Source organism: Triturus cristatus, chromosome 3_1 (assembly GCF_964204655.1).
Source record: "Triturus cristatus chromosome 3_1, aTriCri1.1, whole genome shotgun sequence".
Lineage (NCBI taxonomy): Eukaryota > Metazoa > Chordata > Amphibia > Caudata > Salamandridae > Triturus > Triturus cristatus.
The window spans coordinates 397557474-397582288 of NC_140583.1; the positions used below are offsets into that span (position 1 = coordinate 397557474).

The window sequence follows — 24815 nt, forward strand, 5'->3', positions numbered from 1 at the left end:
ACAAGGCACATCCAAAAGCACAACAATACACCTTTTACTTAGCAGTACATAAGAGCAGATCCCGAATCAACCACATTCTAACGCTGGCAGACAAAATGCACTATTTCACTGAGGTCAGGGATCTAGCTAGGGGCATTTCAGACCATGACCCCATATTGACTCGGTATGTGATGGGTGCTGCCCCCACTCGCAGAACAATTACACTCAATCCCTGGCACCTAAAATACCACATATCAAAACTACTCTTTTAAAAGCCACAGAAAACTACTTCTCGGGTTAATGAGGGATCGGTCCATTTATCACGAGTCATTTGGGAGGCCTACAAGGCAGTGAAAACGTGTCAGGCCCTCTCCCTTGCAGTGGGACACAAGAAAGAGAAGTGTAAAAAACTGGAAGAACTAGAGCGTGACATTTTAATTAGGGAGCAAGCAGCTGACCATGTATTAGAACTTAAGAGGAAGGAATATAGAGAGTTAGCAACCGTGGCCACCAGAGAAAAACACCGTGCACAACTGCATAGAATATACAAACAGGGAGTTTGCGCAAGCGAACTGCTCGCATGGTTTGATAGGGGAGACCGGGCTGACCGCTGGGTCAGGGTGATACGCGGGCAGGAGGGGGTACGGAGGAGGGATCGGCAAGAGATTTTCTGAGTATTTTACACAACTATATTCCACTGTGGCCTCCGCCACAATATATGAGTCAAGGGAACTGATAGCCGACATACAGATCCCAACATTAACCTTGGAAGACCAACAATCACTGGATGCAAATCTCACGACTGAGGAAATTGTAGCAGCTATACTCAGCATACAAGCAGAGAAAGCCATGGGGCCAAACGGCCATCCAATAGCACCCTTCAAAATGACAGCCACAAAGGTTGCACCCCACCTGCCAAATATGTATCTTGAGAGTAAACGAAAGGGAATATTGTCCAGAGACCAAAGAGTAGCCACCATAGCAGTGATTCGCAAGAAAGGAAAGCCAGCGGAGGAATTCACCTCATACCGCCCAATAGCTTTACTCAATGTAGAGGTAAAAATTCTGGCCAAAATATTAGCAACGATGCTTCACACAATTGTAACGAAGCTCGTCCACCTGGATCAGTCGGGATTTATGCCGGGCCGAAATACCGCAGTAAATCTGCGTCGACTGAACAGGGTGCTCGCTAGGAAAGACACAAATGAAGAAAGCGCTGCCATACTGTCCTTGGACGCTCGTATGGCCTTTGACAACGTTAAATGCCCATATACGTTTGCTGTCCTGGAGCATATGGGTCTGGGGAATGCCTATGTCGAGTGGATCTGACTTCTATATGCAGAACCGCTCGCGCAGGTGGTGGTGAACGGGCATACGTCAAAGACCTTTGATTTGCGCCAAGGGACAAGACAGGGCTGCCCTTTGTCCCCAATTATATTCACACTAATACTCAAGCCTTTGGCGAGCTGGATACGAAGAGACCCTTTGATACGTGGGTTAAAGTGGGCAAATGAGTGGGAGGATAGAATATCGCTTTACGCAGATGACATTTTGTTGCATGTGGTGTCCCCTCAAGCCTCAATTAGCAGGATACTTCAGATCTGTTCCAACTATGGGAGGTACTCGGGGGTACACCATCAATTGGTCTAAATCAGTAATATATTTGCTCCACGGCCCGTCCCGGTCCTGGCGGCGAGTGCGGAGCAACTATAGTGACTGACGGGTTTAAATACCTCGGAATATTTGTGACAGCTAATCCAAAACTATTCCATGAATCTTCAGGGCCGTCTTACTATTCTACAGGGCGATGTCCAGCATTGGCGTGCACTACCACTGTCCCTGCTGGGACGAGCGACACTATATAAAATGATGGCTTTGCCCAGTTTCCTATACGCCCTGCAAAATACCCCATACAGCGTCCCTGAAACGTATTTCAAATCAATAGATGGGGAGGCCAGAACACTACTCTGGGACGGGAAGCCACCCCGTATTGCAGCCCTCAAGCTGGTATGATGGTGGGATAGCCTTGCCAGAGATTCGAGTCTACTATTGGGCAGCACACCTGCCGATCATTAATAAATGGATATACAGCGCGCAGCAGGAACCAGCTTGCAGCATGGATAAGTGGCTGATGGGTAGCGGGGGATTCAGAGAAGCACTATATACAAAGCCAAACAGGCAGCAACTCACCGGCCCAATGGCCCTCACAGTTGCCCTATGGCACACCACCACGAAAAAATTAGGCTGGTATAATAAAGTGACGCAAAAAACACCTTTATTGCATGCAGAGATATTGGGCAAGTTGAGCAGATGCCGAGGGTTCGACAATTGAATACCATTGGCCTATCACAAGAAGGTGACCTGGGTAAAAAAGGGATAATACTCGCATTTGCCGACTTACAAATAGAATACGAGTTGTCTGGGGTGAAGCGCTTAGATACCTGCAAATACGACATTCCTTGCAGACGGCGCTCCGGGAGGTGGGTGAAATACCCAAGGCCTCACCTCTGGAAGATAGGCTGCTCACGGAACACACTGACAGCAAGATAATATCACTTACTTATAGGAAGATAACTAACAATTATACTGACCCGCTGAGGCGCCTATATGAGCGCTGGCAGACTGCTCTGGTGGACCTAGAGGAAAAGGACTGGTGCGATGCGCTATCCTCCCTGCGAGAAGTTGCTATATCATCACGGCTGAGGTTAATCCAACTAAAAGGTTCTCCACAGAACATATCCCATGTACATCACTGGTGAAGATGGGTAGAAGCAGCGATGCAGAGTGTAGAAAGAGATGTGGGGGGACTGGCACCTTTTATCACACACTCTGGGAATGCTCAACTATCCAGACAGACTAGAACACAATAACTGCAGGAGTCATCGGGGTGAGTGGTGATGCTCTGCCTCTGTCGCCCAAAATGTGTGAGAGGCCACTGACATGACCCGCATGGATCAACTCTGGGTTGCCATTGGTTTTATAATTGCTACGCGTAACATTGTCCGTAAATGGGGTGTGCCCGAACTGCCGACCCAAGAAGAGTGGGAACAGGATATGGACTGGTGCATGTTTGCAGAAAAGGCGGTCTATATGAATAGAGGATGTCCCAAGAAGTGGGATCGGGTATGGGGGAAATGGAACATACATTGAGGCAATATTTGTACTTCCTGCTCTGCCCCAGGAAGTGGTCCACCATGGTCAATATATGTCGCAGATTCTATCGCTGATGAATAGGGAGGGGGATGAGTGAACGCGGGGTGACCAATGGATATGAGACGCATAACTGTATTATTTGATGTGAGCTGTTGTGTTTATATTGATGTATGCTGCAACAACGTTAATAAATAAAAGTTTACACAAAAAAAAAATTGCTGGAGCTAAGGAGGGAATGAGTTTGTATTCTGTGGCTTCATTACAGATTTTAGACCAGGTGACTTCAGAAGGACGGATTCTGCCCTCAATTTTAAAGTCTGGTTCCCATTTCTTCTTTAGTGGGGTTGGATATTTTATTATTCAGCTATGTATAATTCTATATTGTTGTAAAACCATCCTGTGCCCTGGGCACCTACATTTTTTGCTGACAGGTACTGGAGGTACCTGACTGACTGTCATCCCTGGGCTCTGCCTAACCAGGCCCAGGACAAGGCTATGCTGAAAAAACACTCAGAATACAGTGAAAACACCTACATACACTAGGGTACGCAATGGGTTAGGTTTCACCTACGATTGGAATGACCACCCCTATGTGGCGCTAGTATATAATAGAGAAGGGGGATTACAACTCCTAAATCCCGAGTAAATAATAGAGCATGGCAGTTTAGATGCCAGCAGCCCTTCTGCACTTGCATGTGTGCACAGCTGAGAGTCTGAGGTCAATTTAAAATGTAAATTGGGCCCAAACTCAATGTTTGTGTTTGGGACATTTAAAAAATGATAAACTACAATATTTTGGCATATTAGGTACCCCCAGGGTCTCCTCTAGGTGTCCCAGGGGTTGGGGGTGGGGGTTCAGGTACTTATAAGGAGAACCCTTATAAAATTGGTTTACATGCCCTGGGACCAGTGAAACTGCACATTTCACTTCCCTCATTGTAGCGAAGTGCTTCCCAAAATCGACTGTTGTGCTAGGAGCGCTGTGGAGTGAGGATCTACAATACCCTTACATATGCAGAACCAGAACAAGTCTCCCCTACTGTTCCAGGGGTGGGGGTGGTCCTATAGATAAAGGCAGAGTCCTTATAAAAGATTTTTTTAAGCCCTGGTTTTGGAGAAATTGCTCAGTTAATTTTTCCCATTGGTGATCCCCAGCCACATAGGTTAACATGGCAACAAGTTATTAATTATTAAGCAACGCCAGGCTTTGCAGGAACATATCATTCAGGACTTAGGAGAATGGTATTGATAAATACAACAATATACTGCTGTTAAATTATTCTAAAATGTACAGAAAATAGGAGAAAATACTTTGTCTATAAGCCAAAATTCAGCCTTCTGTGGTCTGCCCTGATTGGTCAGAGTTATGTGGATTTGCCAGGTTGCTTTGAATAAGTGATAGGTGGCACCCGGGTTGAGGAGCCGAACTGGGAGGATAGGGGTAAAATCCACAGGAATGCCAGAGTAAGGGGGAGGGGTTGTAAACTATGAGCTTCAAAGGAAGCAACTGACAGGCAGAAGAAGCCAGGTCCATTTACACCCATCCCCTCTGAACCCAGCAAGATGTAAGGCTTAAGGAAGGAATGTGTAAATGCCATGGGGAGGGAGACTATAGAGAGGAGCCATCCTGGACGTTGGTTTAGCGGGCGCTTGCCTCTCTGCTGAGACTTCAGCCATACCGAATTTTGGAAGAATAATGCTTTCTGGGAGATCATTGTGCCACACTTTGGAGGAAATGGTCATGCTCTGGGATGTTGCCCTACAACTCATTGGACAGGAGTGCCCTCCTGAGGGCCAGAGAACACAGAATAAATATCTGAGAGGGGGACACAGCCTTTCAGATCTGCTGCTTGAAGCAAGAGAAAAAAAAGGATCCATGCTGGAAGTTTGATTTGCACAAACCAGGACCTGCACTATGACTGACTGCGCCTTCTGCACAATCTAGAACTACAGTCCTGAGGACCAAACTTGCTTCATAAGGACTAAAGATTGGACAAGCTACAGGTTAACACCACCAAGAATCTCAACCCTTGATTGCTAACAGTGGATTTGTACGGGTTCTGTCCAAGTTGATTGTGGACACTGAAGTCCCAAACTTTCAAGGACCATCTTGGAGCTTCCAGACCCTTGGAGTAAGTCACTTTGGGACCCTAAGAGGAACTTCAGGAGGAAGTTCCAGAAATTTGGAGTAACTTTAGAAAAAAGCTCCAATATTTGACCGACTCGACCTGGCCAGCCAAGCTGGTGACTCTCGGGCCGGTCTGCCCTCCAGGTACTTCCCGCTGAAAAGCTCCGGCGGTCTGAGTTCCAGAGTTTGACCGGTCGATGGTCAAAATCCAAGCCGGCGAACCCTCACTGAATCGGGGCTGGTGAATAGCATTAAGGGACGCCAGGAGAAGAAGCTGCAGAAAAGCTTCTAAGTCAGAAGGTAGCAGACTTGACTGGTCCCAACCATGAGTCAAGCCGCCCACCTTCAACCGAGAGCCGGCCCGGATCCCTGGTTCGTCCCGCTGTAAAGCTCCGGAGGTCTGACTTCCATAGATTTGACCGGTAGCTCGTTGCAAGTCAAGCCGGCAAATACCTCACCAAATCCAGACTGGTGGAGAGCTTCGAGGGACCCCAGCAGAAAAAGCTCCAGAAAAGTTTCTAAGCCAGAAGGTAAAAACTTCGACCGAAGCCTAATGCAAGGGGTAGTCGCGCAGGGCTACATTAGGGTAGGCTAAAACTTTGACTTTGTCCCGGTCTAGCACGACCAGACGTCCTAATAGGCGCTCTAGGTTTCTATGTGCTATATAGTGCTAAATCTTTTGAAATTCATATCTCCGGGTACCTAAATTAGATTTATTTTGGTGTCATTTAAGATGAAAATAATTTCGATTTTTATAAATTGTTGGACTTTTACTGTGTGTTGTGTCTCAATTACTTACTGAATTGGTGTTTTAAAAATGCTTGTGGTGATAATCAAAAAGAGCAAGCTGTACTAGTAAGGCTCATGTAGTGTGTGTCAGAAAAACATATTAGTTTTTATGAAGGCCCTCAACCACCAACCTAGTTGGTGGCATGCTTCATCATCGGGCCCCACCCAAGGCACCGAGTGTGCCTCGGGTGTGCTGCGACATCTGTTTACAGCGGAGCGGATAGTGTTAATTGAGTGTGCAGTGATGGTGTTAAGGGTGTAAATTAAAAAACTGTCCTAAGGGTCCCGAGATCCACAGGATAATGTATTTGTGGGCCCGTGGCAGTGTTTAAAAGCAAGGCTAGAGGATGTAGTTGGAGAGACTTATGGACTCCCACATCCTGTGTGGTCAACTAGTTTCAGCCAGGCCTCGTGTTAATTCTGGCTTTCATCAGGACCTATGTGTGACGGTGAGTTAAAAGGGGGTTTACAGAGTATGTATACGCTTCTAAGTGACAAAGGTGCAGTAATTGTAAGAGGATGTTTTCCTCTAAGTTTGTACCTGTGAAGATAAAAGGACAAAACAACATACAGACACACACACATTGATGAGAATCAGGCTAGGCACAGTTATTTTAGTGACTTATTTGGGTTGTGTCTTAGTGAATTGTCAGATAAAAACGGAAATGTTTGGCGGTCCGTGTAGACTTGCGGTTAAAAATGCCGAAATGAGCGATTATGTGTTACTGTGCTAAAAGTAAAAAGGCGGATTGGTAATACACTTTTTGTGACCAAGGTGCTGAGAGAGACGTTAATTGGCAGTGTGCTTACTCTCATGTTAAAGGGGACAAACTCCATGAGACCCTGGAGGGGGGGCGGCTTACGAGTATCACTCTGATGGTGATTTAAAGAAAATTAGAGAGAAAACAGTAAGGGGTCGTCCTGTCATGATCATGGACGCCATTCATACACTGAGTAGGGGAGAGTGGCCCGGAACGAATCATGGGGGCGGTTCTGGACGATTAGCGTGTCCTTGTGAACCGCCTCCATGACTCATTCCAGGCCACTTTCTGCTACTCAGTGTATGAATGGCATCCATGATCATGACAGGGCGACCCCTTACTGTTTTCTCTCTAATTTTCTTTAAATCACCATCAGAGTGCTACTCATAAGCCGGACCCCCTCCAGGGACTCATGGAGTTTGCCCCCTTGAACATCAGAGTAAGCACACTGCCTATTAACGTCTCGCTCAGCACCTTGGTCACAAAAAGTGTATTACCAATCCGCCTTTTTACTTTTAGCACAGCAACGCATAATCGCTCATTTCGGCATTTTTAACCACAAGCCGACACGAACCGCCAATCCGACAAATCACTAAGGCACGACGCAATGAAGTCACTAAAATAACTGTGCCTAGCCTGATTCTCATCTATATGTGTGTGTCTGTATGTTGTTTTGTCCTTTTATCTTCACAGGTACAAACTTAGAGGAAAACATCTTCTTACAATTACCGCACCTTAGCGAGTGCGTCACTTAGGAGCGTATACATACTCTGTAAACCCCCTTTTAACTCACCTTCACACACAGGTCCAGATGAAAGCCAGAATTAACACGAGACCTGGCTGAAACTAGTTGACCACACCGGATGCGGGAGCCCATAAGTCTCTCCAACCACATCCTTTAGCCTTGCTTTTAAACACTGCCAAGAGCCTACGAATAAATTATCCTGTAGATCTTGGGACACTTAGGACAGTTTTTTTACTTACACCCTTAACACCATCACTGCACACTCACTTAACACTATCCGCTCCGCTGTAAACAGACGTCGCAGCACACCCGAGGCACACTCGGTGCCTTGGGTGGGGCCCGATGATGAAGCATGCCACCAACTAGGTTGGTGGGTGAGGGCCTTCATAAAAACGAATTTTTTTCTAACACACACTACATGAGCCTTACTAGTACAGCTTGCTCTTTTTGATTATCACCATAATCCTACGGGGAAGTGAACTAGCCATTTCTGTTCCTCGCTCTCCTTTTGATACTGATCGTCGTTTTTAAATGCTTTACATATCTGTCTCCGAAGTTAAGCCTGCCAGCTCACAGCCTAGCTACCAAGGGTTGAGCATGGGAATAATTTCCAGAGACCTATTCTGAGCCCTAAACTGTGTTAGTGACCTTATTTCCAGTGATAGATATATATTAACCACTACTAATAATCCTCTTTCCAACATATATATTGTGCAAATCATGTGATGCGAAGTGTTTAATTTCTTGATAAGAGGCAGAATAATTAGATCTTTTAGCAGGCCAAGTTTGGATAATTTCTCTTTAAGCTTGAGAAAGGTATAAAATTCAATATTTGGGAGGTTGTATAATTTTTGGAGTTCGGAGAAAGATAAAGAGCCATCGACAAACAACAGGTCACATATTCTGGATTATCCCTTACTAGACGAAGAATAAATTGAGGCAGATAGTGTCTATATAGGGTTTCTGATTGCTCCATAGTGTGAATAGTTTTGTATTGATTAGTTTGTTATTCAATGTTTTTTTTAATTACAAGATTGCTCTGACCGTAGGGGAGTGTTAATTGAATACATTGTAAGAAGAATGATAATGTGATTAGATTGTGCTAGTTCTTGTTTGATGGAGAGCCAGTACAGGTGATTGTCAATGACATTACTAAACCAGCAATTTCCCTAACTGGACAGGAAAGCTGTTTGATAATTAAACCAACTAGTGAAATTGCAGCCTCCTTGATGGCGACCTAGTCTGAGATTCTTTTTTGCTCTATCCTTGGTTTTTGGGAATTACACAGAAACATGGCTGCAAGTTTATCAATAGGCTCGAAGAGATTGTTTGACAGTCTGATTGCTAACATGTTGGCTGTAAAGTTAGCAGTGAAGATAATCATCATCTTTAGAGTTTCAAATTTAGTCCACCATGATAAACGTTTATGGGATGAAGAATCCAGGAGGTCTTTGATTTTGGTAATGGTTTTTCGTACATTGTATCTAACTGACTTAAGTCAGTGCACTCCTACAGGCACAATGGGTTTAAGGGGAGTTCTTAGTTGTTAGGTCTCGCTGAGCCCAGCGCATACGCTGGCTCGGAGAGACATTTTGTATATGCGCTTTTTTAAGTGCTGCTTGCTGGCCTAGCGCTTGTGTGCATGTGAGTGTGCACGCGTGCAGCCGCCATGTGCTAGGCCAGCCAGCAGCACTCAGGAGAGCGTCATCGCGATCACTTTCGCAGCGATCGTGATGACGTTATAATCACTGCACTTTACTTTTAACGTTAAAAATAAAACTCGGGTGCCGCGATTATACCAAAAGTAAAGTAATAGAAAAAACATCTAGTTCTTTACTTTTGGTATAATCGCGGCACCCGCGCTTTACTTTTAATGTTAAAAGTAAAGCGCGGGTGCCGCGGCTGCCTGGCGAGCGCTTGTTTTATTTTATTAACACATAGGCTTTTTCGGATTTGTACTGTATTTCGCAGGATAAGTTGCAGTGTCATGCATATGCCCCACGTATATACTTATTGACGCCTGCCGTGTTCTGTATGGTAAATGAAATATACTGTAATGTACAGCAAACTTGAAGACCAATTTTTCATTCAAGGCTTGCATTTCCTAGTGAAGTGATGCTACATGTATACGATGCTGTTTTCCGAAAGAGTTCTCTTTAAAAAGACTTCCATCAGTGGTGTAAGCTAGTAAATAGTGTTCAGTTTATATGTGGGCACATTGTGAGAAAAAATGAACTTTTGCATTACACCTTTCTTTTGTTTAAAAGCCGACCTTTTCCTAATGCTATGTAGTAGAGATCACTGCTTATATGGACTACCATTGCTCTATTCTTTCCTACATATAGGACTTCATTTTGCCTTAGTCTTAAAGGGAACAGAGACCCTTTTATTATGGCAATAGGAAGCCTGAACTCACATGAACAACATTATACCCACTTCCTCACTCACTTTTATCCTCCTGAAGGAATAGAGGCCGTTATATTTATTATTTGCAATATCAAGGCACCAGTCCCACCTCACTAAGAAAAGAATGTTTGATGCACAACGTACTTTTTATGTCAAGTGCAGACACAGCTCCCGAGCCTATCCAAAATGCTGCTGTGCTAGAAGAAATTGGTTTCTATTTATAGCCTTTTCAGAAATCTGCAGTTTTAATGTGTAGCTCTTCTAGTTACTTTTAGATAGAAATGTATGAAAGGGGAGGGGGGTGGGGAGTAAGCATTTTGCATACCACACTCCTATTAATATGTCAACCATGCAGCTGAGTTTGGAAAAACCGAAAACGCGCCTAGTCTTTTCTTGATATTTGAAATCTTTCTTTTATTAGTTAGCCTCTGTTTAGTTTCTAATATTTCTTTACGTTCTATTTTCTGCTGTTCTCTTTGTTTAGTGTGTATATGACTTTTGGGTCTCGTGTGTTTTATGAATGGATTTGAAAAAAAAGCGCTTTTCTATGGTCTCTTTTAGTACCAAGTTTTCAAATCCATCTGTTGCCCTATTCAGTTTCCAGATCGAATTGGGATTGCAGGTCGCTAACAAGATGTCCTGAGTCGCTGAATAGCACAGTCATTCTTGAGGCCCATGTGGAAATCTGTTTGCTCGGCTGTTAGACCCCCTGTTGGTCAAGGGCCAAAGGACAGAGGATCCTTCCATGCTTCAATAATCTTAGCACTTCCATAGACCTTGTCACAGAGGTCTTGATTGATATAAATTTACGTTTTGTAGAAACCTACCAGGTTATTTGATTTTTATTTGTATGTTCTTTCTGAGATCAGGACTTTTGGTAGGTGATAACTTGCAGGCCCGGACAGTCAGGTCCATGTGGGTTTGCATATCTACAGTCCAACAAACGTTATAGTGTTGACTCTCCATTAGTCTTGTCTAAGACCAGGCTTGTCTGCATCGCAGGGAAAAGAGCATTCTCATCCATTTAAAGATCCCATGTCCATAGGCTTTGTACACCAAGTGTTCGACTCCATCTTTTCAGCACATATTTAATGAGATTCAAGATTTGCCATATGTTTGCATTGACTCCATGAAATGCCATGGTTATAAAATGTATTCTTTAAAAACTGGGTGACGCTTCTCGTGCTGGAGCCTCTCCAGTAGTCATAGACACCCCTCACTCAAGCTCTGGCAGCACATCCTTAGGCATCCCCTTTACGTTTACCCCTTTGTATTGCTTGGATTCCGGGGATTCTGTCCCCCTTCATACACTTCCCTTTCTTGGGAAAGCACTCCTGATGAATTGATATGGTTGAAATGAGCAAGGTGAATAATCAGGTTTACATCTCTTTGGAAGATGAACCCATTGTCAGACTAGACTTGATGAAATCTGAGCCTTCCCCAGGTTGGTGTTGTTGCTCATGTCTTTTGAGTAGGGAAGTATTGGAGGCTGTCAATGCCTGTCCAAGAGAATATTTTAGAATTGCAATGCTTATTTTCAGGAACCTTTGGTCTTCCTCAATTCAGCCAAAATCATAGTTGTGAGCCCACTGATGAAAGGTTTTTGCTGTCTTTTTTTAACCCACTCTTCCACCCATTTTTGCATGATAACAATGGAAAGCAGACAAGTATCTTCATATTTTTACCAAGCTCTAAACTGTGTGCTGGTTCTGTCGGGAAGACAGCATATCGAATTTCAGCAGTCTCCAATTGACTAGAAGGACTACATGCCACGATTTGACTGGATTCTCTTACCAGCCATTTGAAAGACATTTCTCCTATACCTAGAAACTTATTAGAAAGGTGTTCTTTAAAACTACTATGAGGAACTGCAAACCTCAGGCAGTCTCGGCACCAAGTCACTTTCAACAATTACAACCAAGCCAGTGATTTAATATCTTCCACCCTCAACATAATTTTACCTGATCGACAGGGTAGTTCTTTCCAGTTTTTAGGGTGTTGCAAACTGCTTTGCTAGATTGTATAAATAGCCAGCACTAAAAAGAAATAGTACACTCTGATCCTCTTCCTTAGACCATTAAATACACATGCGAAGTGCCTGACACGTCTCCAAATAAATGTAAGATAATTTGTGTACACAAGGTAGGGGGAAAGATTTTCCCAGAATAATTGGAGGAAGACCATAAATGATGTGGCATGGTTTCAGGCTTCATCTTCTCCACTTTCATCAGCTTCCTGTTTCAGCTATCATAAGTCTACCAGCTGGATGCCATACAGCGGATACTGGCTTGGGAACGGAGTCCGTGTTTTACCCCCTCATTTATTTTGCTATATAAAAGAGGAAGCTGCCTGTGTGTCGTTATGGACCTCCAAACGTTCAGAAGCTTACTTGCTGGAGATGCTGGAAAAAAAATGTACTGTGCCTGAAGTCAAAGCCTGTTGACCTCAAGGCATGTCTTGTGAGAATCTCAAACTATAAAGAGGGCAGTAAAGTTTGTGTGAAGTCAGTAGGGGAGCATGTGGCAAAAAAAGTTATAAATTACATTTGGTGTCCATTGACTCACACATGTCTGAGATAGGGCAGTTTTGGCCTCCATCTTGAGTCCTGTAGCTGATTTCATGGCAACTAAAACGTACATTTTAAATTAATTAATTTGGTTCTCCACTGATGTCTAGTCAACCACCTCCTGTCATTGACTTTAATAATGCTCTATTTGTTTTGGGTATTGAACATTTTGAGATAGTTAACTTGGTAAATGAAGTTAGCATTATTGGTTCATATGATCTCAGTCCCTTTCAATCAGTTTCTCAATTTGTATTTATTAGTTAAACTATCTGTATGCCTAGTTTTATATGTACAAGCGTTTGGCCCATTCCAAAAGTTCTACTGGGTTTTCACTCGAAATATGTAATTTATTTGCTAAACTTTTACCCGCCCATCTTCAGATACTGAGACGTTGCTGTTTAGTGTTGTTGTGTTCTCTTGGATCTGAGGGCACCCAGTCCATCTACTGATCTCTCAGTAATATATCACTTACTGCAGTCGTGCTCCTTGGGGGGAAGAAAGCATCTAAGGTTTCTGTTGACCACTTTACAATAACTATCATTTGTAGTGGACTATTGCTTTTGGAGGGGGTTCCTTCTCTTAACGTTTTGCTGCTTGCAGGAAATCAAAGCTATTAATATGACGTACAAAGCTCTCGCACGCTTTTTGCAGACTATGCTTTGAGAGCAGCTCTTGAGCTAAGGCTCCGCACTGCCATCCTGTGCTGCCGAACATCTTGGTCGGTACCCTCCAGGGTCCTTACAACTGGTTACTACTATATCATTTTGGTGCATGGAAATCTTGTTGTGTATATGAAAATACAGGAGGGAAGCGTGGCTTAGGATGTAAGATTAGTCACTTTAGCACATACCGTAGTTCATTTGTTCAGTCCCATCTACTTAAAACGCCTTATGTTTTCCATCTTGGTAGGTGGTGAGTAAAGCAACGGATTAAAAGGCAAGAGTCTGTGGAATGTATTACAGGCCACTCTTGCTGTCATGCTTTCATATTTATGCTAGACCGTCTCCGGTCCCTCCTTTTGAGATAGGATGTTCTAGGCATATGAGAACAAGCATTGGCATAGCCAATAGGTCTCGTCTTTGGGACCTTATAAGTATTTAGTTATGCAGCACAAGATCCTTGGTGCAACAACATTAACTGTTGCATGGCTAAACACTTATAAGGTCCTAAAGGCGAGACCTATTGGCTATGCCAATGCTTGTTTTGTCTGTGTTCAGTGTACATCCTAATACCATAGAGAACTTCTATGTGGGAAAGTAATCCTTTTTGCCTTGATCACCCTCATTTTTTGACTGATGCTGATGGTAACCGACTACGACTGTGACCAGCTGACCAGGGCAAGTGCTCTGATTAAAATGTATATGGTAATTACAATTGATACTGACAACCTATCTGTAAGTCCCTAGAATGTCGGGCGTATAGGTTAAGAGGCCCAGCAGATTTTATGCACCCAAGTTTGCACCGCTGTGTTGCCGGATGTCATTTCAAAGTCTGCCTTGCTTTGGCAGTTGGATAAAGGTACTTACAAATGAGGAAATAACCTTATTTTTACACGTCACCCCTAAGGTCTACCCTAGGTGCCCCCAGGGTAGGGTGCCATGTAAAAACGAGGAGGGACATTTTAAAAGATGTTTTATATGCCCTGGTGAGGGGGGAAACTGCCAATTTAGCTTTTACCCATTGTAGCACTTTAGCTTCGTAGGCTAACATGGGAATACTTGAATAAAGTATAACCATTGACAGGAGTGAGCTAAAATAATATTTCAAGGACTTAAAAGATTGGTAATGATAAGCCCAACAAATTTCCACTGTTGAATTTAACATAACTAGTACAGAAAAGAAGCTATATAACTTTCTTTTCTGTGAGCCAAAATCCAGACTTCTAGCAATCTCTCCTGCCAGTCTGAGCCACACCGCTTTGATGAGGTAATAAGTGGCCAGCATAGAGATCAAGGTTATCTGGTGGGGGGAGATCTGCAGCTGCAGAGAACAGGCCAGGAAGGTGTCTGGGTAAACAAACTGATCTTCAAAGAGACCAGGACAGTAAGGCAGCCAGCCAGGCCTACTCCCTCTTCCTGTACCCCCCAGCCAGCTGGGAGCGCAAATAATTGAATTTGCAGAAGGTATGGAAAGGGAGTGTTAAAGGCAAATGAGCCAAACCAGTAGGTTGGCTTAGCCAGATCTTAACCCCAAGGAGAAAGTTTCTCCATCTTGAAGTTTGAACTACAGTGCTTTGTGGAACAAGAATATGCCACAATTTGGAGGAATATGTCAAGCTTTTCGATGACAACTTGTACTCCACTGGTCAGTGGTGCCCCTCCGCTTGTCGCTCCAGAACACTTGATAAATATGGGAGGGCTACATAGCAACTCAGATATGCTGTCTACAACTACAAGAAGAACTGCCCTGCTGAAACCCTGGGCAATACCAAAGGGACTGCCCTCTGAATGATCGTGAACTACAGCCTTAAGTGCTACGAAACACACCCTGACAACAATTGATAAACAACTGTCCCAGACATGTCACAGTGCAAAACATAACTGCTAAGATTTCAGATCTAAACCCTTCAGTGGCGAATTTCCAATCTGGTGAAAGGATGTTCAGGACTTTATTAGTTGTGCTACTGCTTCCATGACACATTTGAAAAACTAGAATACTTTTATTACACAGCATGTGATAACAACATTCACCTTTTGGGAGTCCTGAGATCCATTGATGAAAGCCTCCTCGTAGTGACAATCCAGAGGTTTTAGAAGCACAAGGACTACCTGGGTGACCATGCGTAACGTTTATTGACAGCCAACAAAATAATCCAATGGTGATAGGGATAAGATAGGCTTTGTACCTGCAGAGTTGTGCAATTTTGCAGCCTTTCAACAGAAGGGAAAACACAGTTGGAAGGTGAAAGGATCTTGGTCTTCCCAGATTAGAATAGGCTCACCATGACACAACGATAAATTCAGCATATTGAAAAAAAAAAGGAATTGATAGTGTTAGGAAACGATGCGTTATGGCCTCCTGTGAGGGTACAGTTGGTTATGAAGGTAAAATATACATTTTTCCTCAAGTGGACACTGATGAATTAGTCCTCATTGAATTATGTAATAAAAGACATAAAGTGAGGATTGTGATTGGGTGTGACTCAATGTAAGTGTTTTCCGATTGCTCTCTGAAGTGATTGATCATGATATTGGTTGCTCTGCGTAAGGTTGGATTTGGAGCTGCAGGACTACGTACGTTTCACGGACGATGTTACTCTGTTCCTGGAGGTTCATTTCCGGTCTTCTTTCCCGCTCCCCAGCATTCTTCTAGTTAGCTCAGAACGAAGGAGTACTGAACTTGCCAGATGAGATGACCAGCGATGGACTATAAAAATGTGTGAATGAATGCTGCACAACCAGCTTTGGATGGTCTATTCCCAGTTTCAGGCTCTAAGGTTTTGATGGGATCTTCGCTAGAACAATGGTTTGTTATACCCCTCAATCATTTACAACACACTGTACGAGTGACCAACTAAGTGGTATTTCCCCATGTGTAAGAGTTTCCGATGAAGCAATAGCATAAAGTGGTCAGTAAGCGGTAGCGGAACGGCACTAGAACCAATTCCTGAAGCTATTCTGGGATTGGCCGGCAGTTACCTAGCAACGTAAAAACAGGAAGAAGTGTGGTCAGAGGAGGGCGCTCATTGGTGTCTGGCCTATGTACGTATCGTATTTTAGTTCCCAAAGCGATAAGCCTTGCCTATTTTCAAGGGGAAGGAGTGCTAGGATTGTGCGCTGTATTGCTAGGTACAAAACAGAAGTTTCAGAGCGCAAGCCTCGCATTTAGGGGAGCATTTTGATTGAGTTTCTGGTCATAATAACAGTAATTTTTTATTGGTTTAGAAACATATAAACTACTTCCAAGTTCCTTTAAAGTTCGGCATTGGTTGAAAGTGTTGCTTGGCAACACTATTTAAGGAAGTGCTTCAGTGCAAGGCGGCTGTGTTCTCACTACCGGTTGTCATTATGGAGCCCACGAAATATGCAGAAAAGGAGGCCATATTAATACAACAGTCCAGAAGACGCTCTAAATTAAAATCATATTCTCAGCATTGGCAGTCCTTTGACAGGTGGTGTTGTAAGAGACAATCGTCAGGTCAGTTAAGGGAGCCTATTAATATTTTGGGATTTCTCAAACAGGGTTTTGATATAGATAGATTTATCATGACTTTACGTACACAACAGGCAACAGAAAGGGCTTTGAGAGAAGCAGACTTAGAGAATGGGTCTCCTTTGATTTCTAGATTGTTATGGCCCTTATCTGAAGAGACAGCTCTTCTGTAATCCATTATCAGCGTGAGACTTACCACTGGTGTTACAGGGTCGCCATCTGAACCTCCAGATCAGAAAGGGTTGAAGTTTCTGACCTAGAAGATGTTTTTTTTTCTAGTGGTCATCTGCTCAGCCAGAAGGGTTGGAGAGTTGCGGGGTTTAGTAGCTTCACATTTTCTGAGGTTTCTGCTTGACAAAGCAATTCTGAGTGCCCAATTTGTTCCCAAGGTTATGTCGTCCTTTCATTGTTGCGAGGATCTGGTGTTGCTTGTCCATTTATGCTTCCCCAAGTTCAGATGAAAAAACACAAGCTAAACACGTCAGATGTTAATAGATCTTTAACAGTCTATTTAGCAAGAATGACAGGTGCATGGTTTGTTACTTTTGGTTTAGCTGGATAGGCATTGAATCCTTCGAATGCTACTCTAAGTAGATGACTAAAGTTGGCTATAATTTCAGCATACAAGTCTTAGGGTAGGTCAATCAGAGCTATGTTGACTGCCTGGGCTGCATTTAAGGGTTCAGCTAACTGGGTATCCCCAAACATTTTTGAATCATTACAGATGGGTGTTTGGTTGAGTCAAATCAGCTTTTTTTGATGCTTTAGTATTGAGCTCAGTAGAAAATCATTGACGAGGTTAGTCATGTTTATAATGACTTTATAATACAAATAAACAGATGTTAGACCCAGCGGTTTCGGGTTGGCTGGGACGCATCAAGGCCAGTCAGAATCCAATGTTCCAAATAGGATGAGTGCAATACACTTGTCCGATAACCTGTGCTCACTCTTGAGTAGCTTTGCACCGAGCAGTCAGACTTATCATCAGGGCTCGAGTGTCAAGTATTGACAACTCCACCCTTGCAACACACTGCGTACGCCACAAAAAGATTCCACACGGTATGTATATAACACTTGTCTTTGTATTACACACATGCACAGAAATCAAAATTAGATATACTTTGTGTATATACACTTACAGTTATCTGTAAATGTCAAACTCTCCAAAGAAATCAAAACGAGACACATATTGTATATACACTTTACAGATATTATGCAATAGGCAAACTTTCCCATTAGCAGAAAGATCCAACAGTCACAGGTCTTAGACTACGCCTCGTAACCCAGCCGCTCAGTCACTCAACTATGCCAGCCAATGATACATGTTGCCCCTGCAGGCGCCCTGTTGCCTAGACAGTCGGAACCACCTAACATAGATAGAAACAGTAACTTAATTTCGTCCATCCGGATTAGACCTCCAGGCACCCGGTGGCACCTGCACGAGTGTGGGATCGCTATTCCTCCATTGGCAATAGGTTGTGAACCAGGAAGCTGGCAAGCTTCGAAGTCTGGAGAAATGTTCTCCCCTCATGCTGACGAGTGAATCGTCCTAGCACCCAACAGTCAGCTGCACACAAGCCACACAGAACCCTCGGTCCTTGTCACAGTGTTCTCCACAACTAAGCACCTTGTGGCATGGGTGCAGGAAGAGGGACCAAATACCTCAGACAGAGGTCGCAATGTCAGGCAACGTTGTCCTCCCGAGCTGGAGGCCAAACACAGTCTACCGGTTCAGGTTCCCTCAAGACCCCTCAGATACCACACGCTCTGAAGTGCAAGCTAGCACAGGTCTCCTTGGTTGCAAGCATGGGTCCCTCGGACTCTGCAAGCTTCCCCCGCACTCCTCATGTCTCTGCCCCACCGGTGGCTGCTGAGCTTTACCAGCACACTCCTCATCCAATCCAGTTCTTACCATCTGGTGGAGACTGTGAGATCCTCGGTCTCCCCGATATCTCGTGACCAGGAGGCCAGCTCACCCAATCCACAAGATTCTCTACTTTCGGAGGCCAGAGCCCCAGTAGTTATAACCACAATGGCCTTTGAATATACAATCAGTTCAAATGGCCACCTTTGAAATGCACAGGTCCTCTCTAAACGTTGCCCTGTCTACCATCCTGACCCGGGAGGTTTAATTACTCCAAAGACCCTGCCCTTGGGTTGCAGGTGCCAATTCCCCCTCCCTTGACCCCCTCCCCACATAACCATCCCAGATGGTCCCTCAGAATCAGACATCTGCAGTTTCCCTTGAGCCCCTAGTTTATGGCCTTCTATCAGAAATGCAGAGATGTAGCTGTCTCCCTAGCATCCAGATGGGAACTGGAAACAGGCCAACAGGTTCACAAAACCACAAGCATCGAAATGCCCACTTTTCCAAAATGATATATCCATCACTGTAGTGTTGAGCCCACTAGTACTATCGGAGAGCATTCGCCAGTACGAACTCATCTATACCAAACACTATACTGCTACTATTCTGCCCGTAGGGAATGCTGCTCGATAGCTGTTGCCTACATCCCCCCCACCCTAATCCAATGCGAGAAACAGGCCCTATCGTACAGAACACATCAGCCGGTGCAATTGAAGACCCTTGCATGTAACGTACAAGCCCTTCTTATTCCTAACACCGCACCCTATCACCAGGGAGAACGCCGATATAGCAAGAGACATACAGAACCTTGACATATAGCTTTTTAAGAGCCAAACCAAGTAACAGCAACCCGTGCACACAGGCCCCACTAGGGTAAACTTGTGACACAATCGCCGAGTATCTCCGTGGATAGCACAACCAGTGCTGCAGGCCCATTGAGGAGCATTCAAGATCCATGCCCCAGGTCATTGACTTATCCGTTGACTAGGGACTTACAGCTAACTCGAATCTGCCAATCATGTATACACCAATCAACAGTATGTATATGACGAGCACTGCGCTTGGCACTGAATTGCAGTGTCAAACGCACTCAAAGTCTAAGTCTAGCAAAACAAGGTTAAAACATGAAGTCGGCAGCCAAAAAGATCAGGGGAGACCCGCCAACAGATGACAGGTCTAACATTACATATTTGTATTAAAGTAGGATTTTGCTCATGAAGTCGATTGCATATCAGCTCACAGAACTAAGGACTGTGGTGTCGAAGAGAAATAACGAGGTAATACCCGGTTACCTACAGGTAATCTTAATTCATGCGAGTCCTATGCTTTCCCATCACAGTCCAGTTTTCCATCTCTTTGGTTCTCGTCTTCAGATTACTAGGAAATTACAGGAAATGAGGTGGGTGAAGTTCTTTCATAACAGAGGCACAGGAAGTAGCAAGGAAATCATCTTAGAGGGGTGGGAAACGAATAATCTTAAACTTAATGATTAGTGTGAAGGGACGAGTTAACGTTCATTGAAGTAAGGTAAAGACTGTGACAGGGAAGAGAGACGAGGATGTAACTTAGCTTCCTGAGAGAAACAATACATTGTCTAAAATAATTGTACAGCTTTTCGGCAGAGATGCCTCTAAATTTTTAATTTTGTCCAACAAGTTACACAAGAAAAAGCTACCCTGTACGTCAATGTCAGTATTACAGCCTTAAAAAGTATTCACCTACAGGAGAGCATCGCACCCAGGGGGAATGCCAGGGAAGCCTAATTCAAAGGGGGGCGGGGGCCGGGGGAGGGGGCTCTCTGAGAAGCGCACCTGCATTCAAGAGAGGTGTACGTGTATCAATATATAATTCACAAGTCTGGAACCAATGCGGATGTCCCAAAGTCAGCTTGCCTTGTAAGTGAGACTCCCTTGGTAAAACTGGAAATTGGGGAAGTCTGCAGTGCACATGACTTAAAGGAATACCAAATAGGAATGCCACAGGTGCACGGGGGGGGGTAGGTTGTCTCAGCATTACCTTTGGGTTCAGCTTCGCTCTCCGCATCGCTGCCGAACAGATCCTCCAGGTCAGCCATCGTTGCAACAGCCCTGATGCCAGCAACACTTACAGGCTGGAAGACACAGCAGTGCCAGGGAGTCGTAAAGCACTGAACCACTTCACGTCGCTCTCCGTGGAAATCGAAAACGGACACGAACACTACAGGGACGTTGAACGTGTGGCTTAGTGGCCATGCTACAATTACCAATTTTTCAGTTAAAATTACCTAGATTTTAGTTCTGTCCGGGCGGGTACGGGTGAGCTGATACTTATTACAATTAATTAAAAGTAAACTGAAGTTTACTTTATGTTAGAATTATGGTTTTAAATGTAAGTTTGATACGGCATATATTGAGTTACAGATAATAGTTTCAAAATAAATAATTTAAAAAAACAACAACTTTAAAGAACTGATATACATGCTTTCAAATATTTAAATGTTTCGATTTTAAGAGGTTGGGTTATATGTACTTTGACGCTCACTCATTCTGCTATGGTAAGCAATATATTTCGAAATGGCCGCCACGTTTTCTAATTATCCGAGTCGTCCACCAATGCCTGTCAATAGGTTTTGATTCAGGATTAGACTAAAGTTTTCTCCGGACAGTCCCTGTTTTTGGTTGACTGCCCTGGTGTCCCGACACATTTCTTCCATTTGAATAAATGTCCCGGTTTTGGGAGTCAAAGACAGGAAACTGCATTTTTAAGGAGAACTTGAAGGCATGATCTTCTTACACGGGCGCTTCAGACGGATGCAAAAATTGAAGCAATGTATTCGGTTTCCATCAGGCAGCTCAGTAGGAGTTCGGCTGCATGCGCCCAACAGAGGGGCTACAGGGTGGGAGGTTCCGCCATTGATAATGTTAAGTTTATTTATTTAATGCATTTTTATATAGCGCGGACTTTACCCGAGGGTGTCGGAGCGCTGTACAATAGAACCAGTTACGTTACATGAGAGAAATGTTACAAAGTAGAACGTTACAAAAATACACAGGCGACTAGAAGAGGTAGGGTAAAACCATATAAGGCAAGAACACATTATCAAACACAGCAAGCAAGGGTGAGGAATGTACAAGAAAAATATTACAAATTTACAGTGATTAACGAACTTCCTAGAGGGGTCTGAGAATGAAGGTATTAGTTCTGAAAGTGTCTTTGGAAGAGAAGAGATTTGAGGTCAGCTTTGAAGATCCGGGTAGAGGTGGTGGCATGGAGCAATGGAGGAAGCAAGTTCCAGATTCTCACCGCATTACCTGAGAACGATTGAGCCATCGATCTTTCCCTTTTGTAGGAGGGGGCTCAAGCAGAAACTCTTCCGCATTTCGAGAAGGTCTCAGCCTCCAGACATTTTCAGTTTATTCGCCAGGTAACGAGGGGAGGACGTGTGCAAGGCTTTGTGGGTGATGCAGGCAGTTTTGTAAATAGATCTTGCCTCGATGGGAAGCAATCGAAGAGAAGACAGGATTGGAGTAATGTGGTCACTTCGTTTGGACCCTGAAATAAAGCGAGCTGCTGAATGGAGGACGGATTTGAGAGGGGAGAGGTGGGATTCGGGTAGGCCAGTCAGAAGAGAATTGCAATAATCCAGTCTAGAGAGAACCAGCGTAAATGTAGCATTGTACATGTATGCCTGTATAATATGTATGTGTGTGTGTGTATACATAGATATATCTCTACACATATTTATAATGTGTGTGTGCACACGTTTAAAAGTCTACCATATATATGTATATATAGGTACATATTTACAAGGCTACGCTAAAACTGGGACAAGCCAAATACAGAAGTAAGACTAAAGGCTTTAGTCGTACTTTTATTTCTGGCTTGTCCCGGTTTTTGGTTCTCAAAATTAAGTCACCCTATTCTTCACGAATGATGGAAAAAGTGGAATTCCGCAGTGTTTTCTATGGAGAAAGCTGACTGCCTGTATTGAGCACCCGTATATATTTTAATGTAGTTTATTGGTTAATATAGTTTGCATCAGGCCATCCCTATCTCAACCCTTTGTCTCAACAAGCACTGGCAAGTAGGACCAGCCTTTTGTTAATTCTTTGTTTGTTTTGTCAACAAAACGTTATTGTTTGGGAAGTTGCCCTCATAAGAAAATATCTAGTCTCAAAAAAGTTCACATTGCCATGGTCAAGGCCAGCACGCCTAAACTCGTAGTGACATCATTCTATGGCCGAGGTGGGCTAACTTTGCCCATTGATGCCTTTTGGAAATGGGTGGAATAAAAATGTGAGTGACACAATCACAGACCAAAAGAAGAAGTCTGGCTGAAAAACCCTATAAATAGATATGTTTGGGGACTGCGGCAGGTGGAGCCCACATGGCCTGTTGCTAGCGTCTGCTCGTCAGTGATCCTCCCTCTTCCCAACAAATCCTGCCTGTCCTGCTTGTTGGAAAGCGGATTATTAGTTGTGGTAAATATGCATCTATCACTGGCAATAATGCCACAAACACAATATAGGGCTCAGAATAGGTCACAGAAAATTATTCCCATGCTCAACCCTTGGTACCTTGGCTGCGAGCAGGCAGGCTTAACTTCAAAGACAGGTATGTAAAGCATTTAAAAACACCAATTCAGTAAATAATTAAGGTGCAGCACACAATAAAAATCCAACTCCAATTTATAAAAATAGGAAATATTTCTATCTTTAAAATGACATCAAAACGTAAAAAATCGAATGTAGGCAACCGAAGATATGAATTTTGAAAGATTTATCACTATATAGCACATAGAAACCAACAGCGCCTATTGGGATGTCTGGTTACGCTAAATAGAGACAAAATCAAAGTTTCAGGCCGACTGCGATGGATCCCTGCACGGCTACCCCTCACGGTGGTCTCGGTCAAAGTTTTTACCTTTTAACTTAGAAACTTTTTCTGAAGCTTTTCTTCCCGGGGTCCCTCGAAGCTCTCATCCTGTTCGGATTCAGTGAGGGTTCTCAGGTTTGCCTTGTGACAAGCTCCATGTCAAACTTATGGACCTCACTAATGCAAGTCAGACCTCCGGAGCTTTCCAATGGGAAGAACCAGAGATCCAGGCCGGCTCACGGTTGAAGGTGGGCGGCTTGACTTGTTGGTTGGTCCCGGTCACCTTTTCTACATTTGAACTTTTAAAGAGCTTTTTCTCCCGGGGCCCCTCGCTACTCTTCACCAGGCCGGATTCGGTGAGTGTTCGCCGGCTTGGGTGTAGACCAACTCCCGGTCAAACTCTGGAAGTTGGACCTCCAGAGTTTTTCAGTGGAACGAACATGTAGGGCAGGCAGGCTGGCTCATGGTTGAGGGTCGCGGGTTTGGCTGTCGAGGTCGAGTCAGTCCACTGGTGGAGCTTTTTTTTCAAAGTTGCTCCAAAGTTTTGCAAACTTCTGCAACTTCTTCCTGAAGTTCCTTTGAGGGTCCCAAAGTGTCCAAAACTTTCTCCAAGGGTTTGGAAGCTCCAAAATGATCCTTGAAAGTTTGGGACTTCAATTCCCACATTCCATTTGGACAAAACCCAATTCACTGGTAGTACTCCAGGCTGGGGATTCTTGGTGGTGATGGCCCAGGTAAGCTCTGTTAACCTGTAGCTTTCAGTGAGGCCACTTTTTAGTCCTTTTGAAGCAGTTTTGATCCATAGGGCTGTAGTTCCAGATTGTGCAGCAGGCACAGGCAGTCAGAGTGCAGGGCCTGGTTTGTGAAAATCAATCAATCAGTCAATCAACACATTTGTCAATCAATCAATCAATCAATCAATCATTCGCATTTATAAAGCGCGCTACTCACCCATAAAGGGTCTCAAGGCGCGCGGGGGGGGTGGTAATGCTGCTACTGCTCGAAAAGCCAGGTCTTAAGGAGTCTTCTGAAGGTCAGTAGGTCTTGGGTCTGCCGTAGGGGGATGGGGAGGGTGTTCCAGGTCTTGGCGGCGAGTTGGGAGAACGATCTGCCTCCAGAGGTCGTTCTTCGGATGGGAGGGACTGTGGCGAGGGCAAGGTTGGCGGAGCGAAGCTGGCGGTTGGGGTTGTAGAAGCGGAGTCTGTTGATGTATGCTGGTCCGGTGTTGTGTAGTGTGGCTTGTGCGCATGGGTGAGGAGCTTGAAGGTGAACCTCTTGTTGACGGGGAGCCAGTGCAGGTCTCTCAGGTGGGGTGTGATGTGGCTGCGGCGAGGGATGCCGAGGATCAGGCATGCAGAGGCGTTCTGAATGCGTTGAAGTTGTTTCAGGAGTTTGGTTGAGGCTCCTGCGTAGAG

General features: G+C 44.2%; 1 protein-coding gene across 1 annotated transcript in view; it reads right to left on the reverse strand.

Annotated features, from left to right (window-relative positions):
• LEO1 (LEO1 component of Paf1/RNA polymerase II complex) overlaps nt 1-20717 on the reverse strand; it is a 271615-nt gene extending 250898 nt beyond the window's left edge. Inside the window, exon 1 of the mRNA XM_085644182.1 lies at nt 20563-20717. Within this exon, the coding sequence (XP_085500308.1) occupies nt 20563-20620 (58 nt within the window). The 5' untranslated portion in view covers nt 20621-20717. The remainder of the gene's footprint in view (nt 1-20562) is intronic.
• Nucleotides 20718-24815: the final 4098 nt, after the last annotated feature.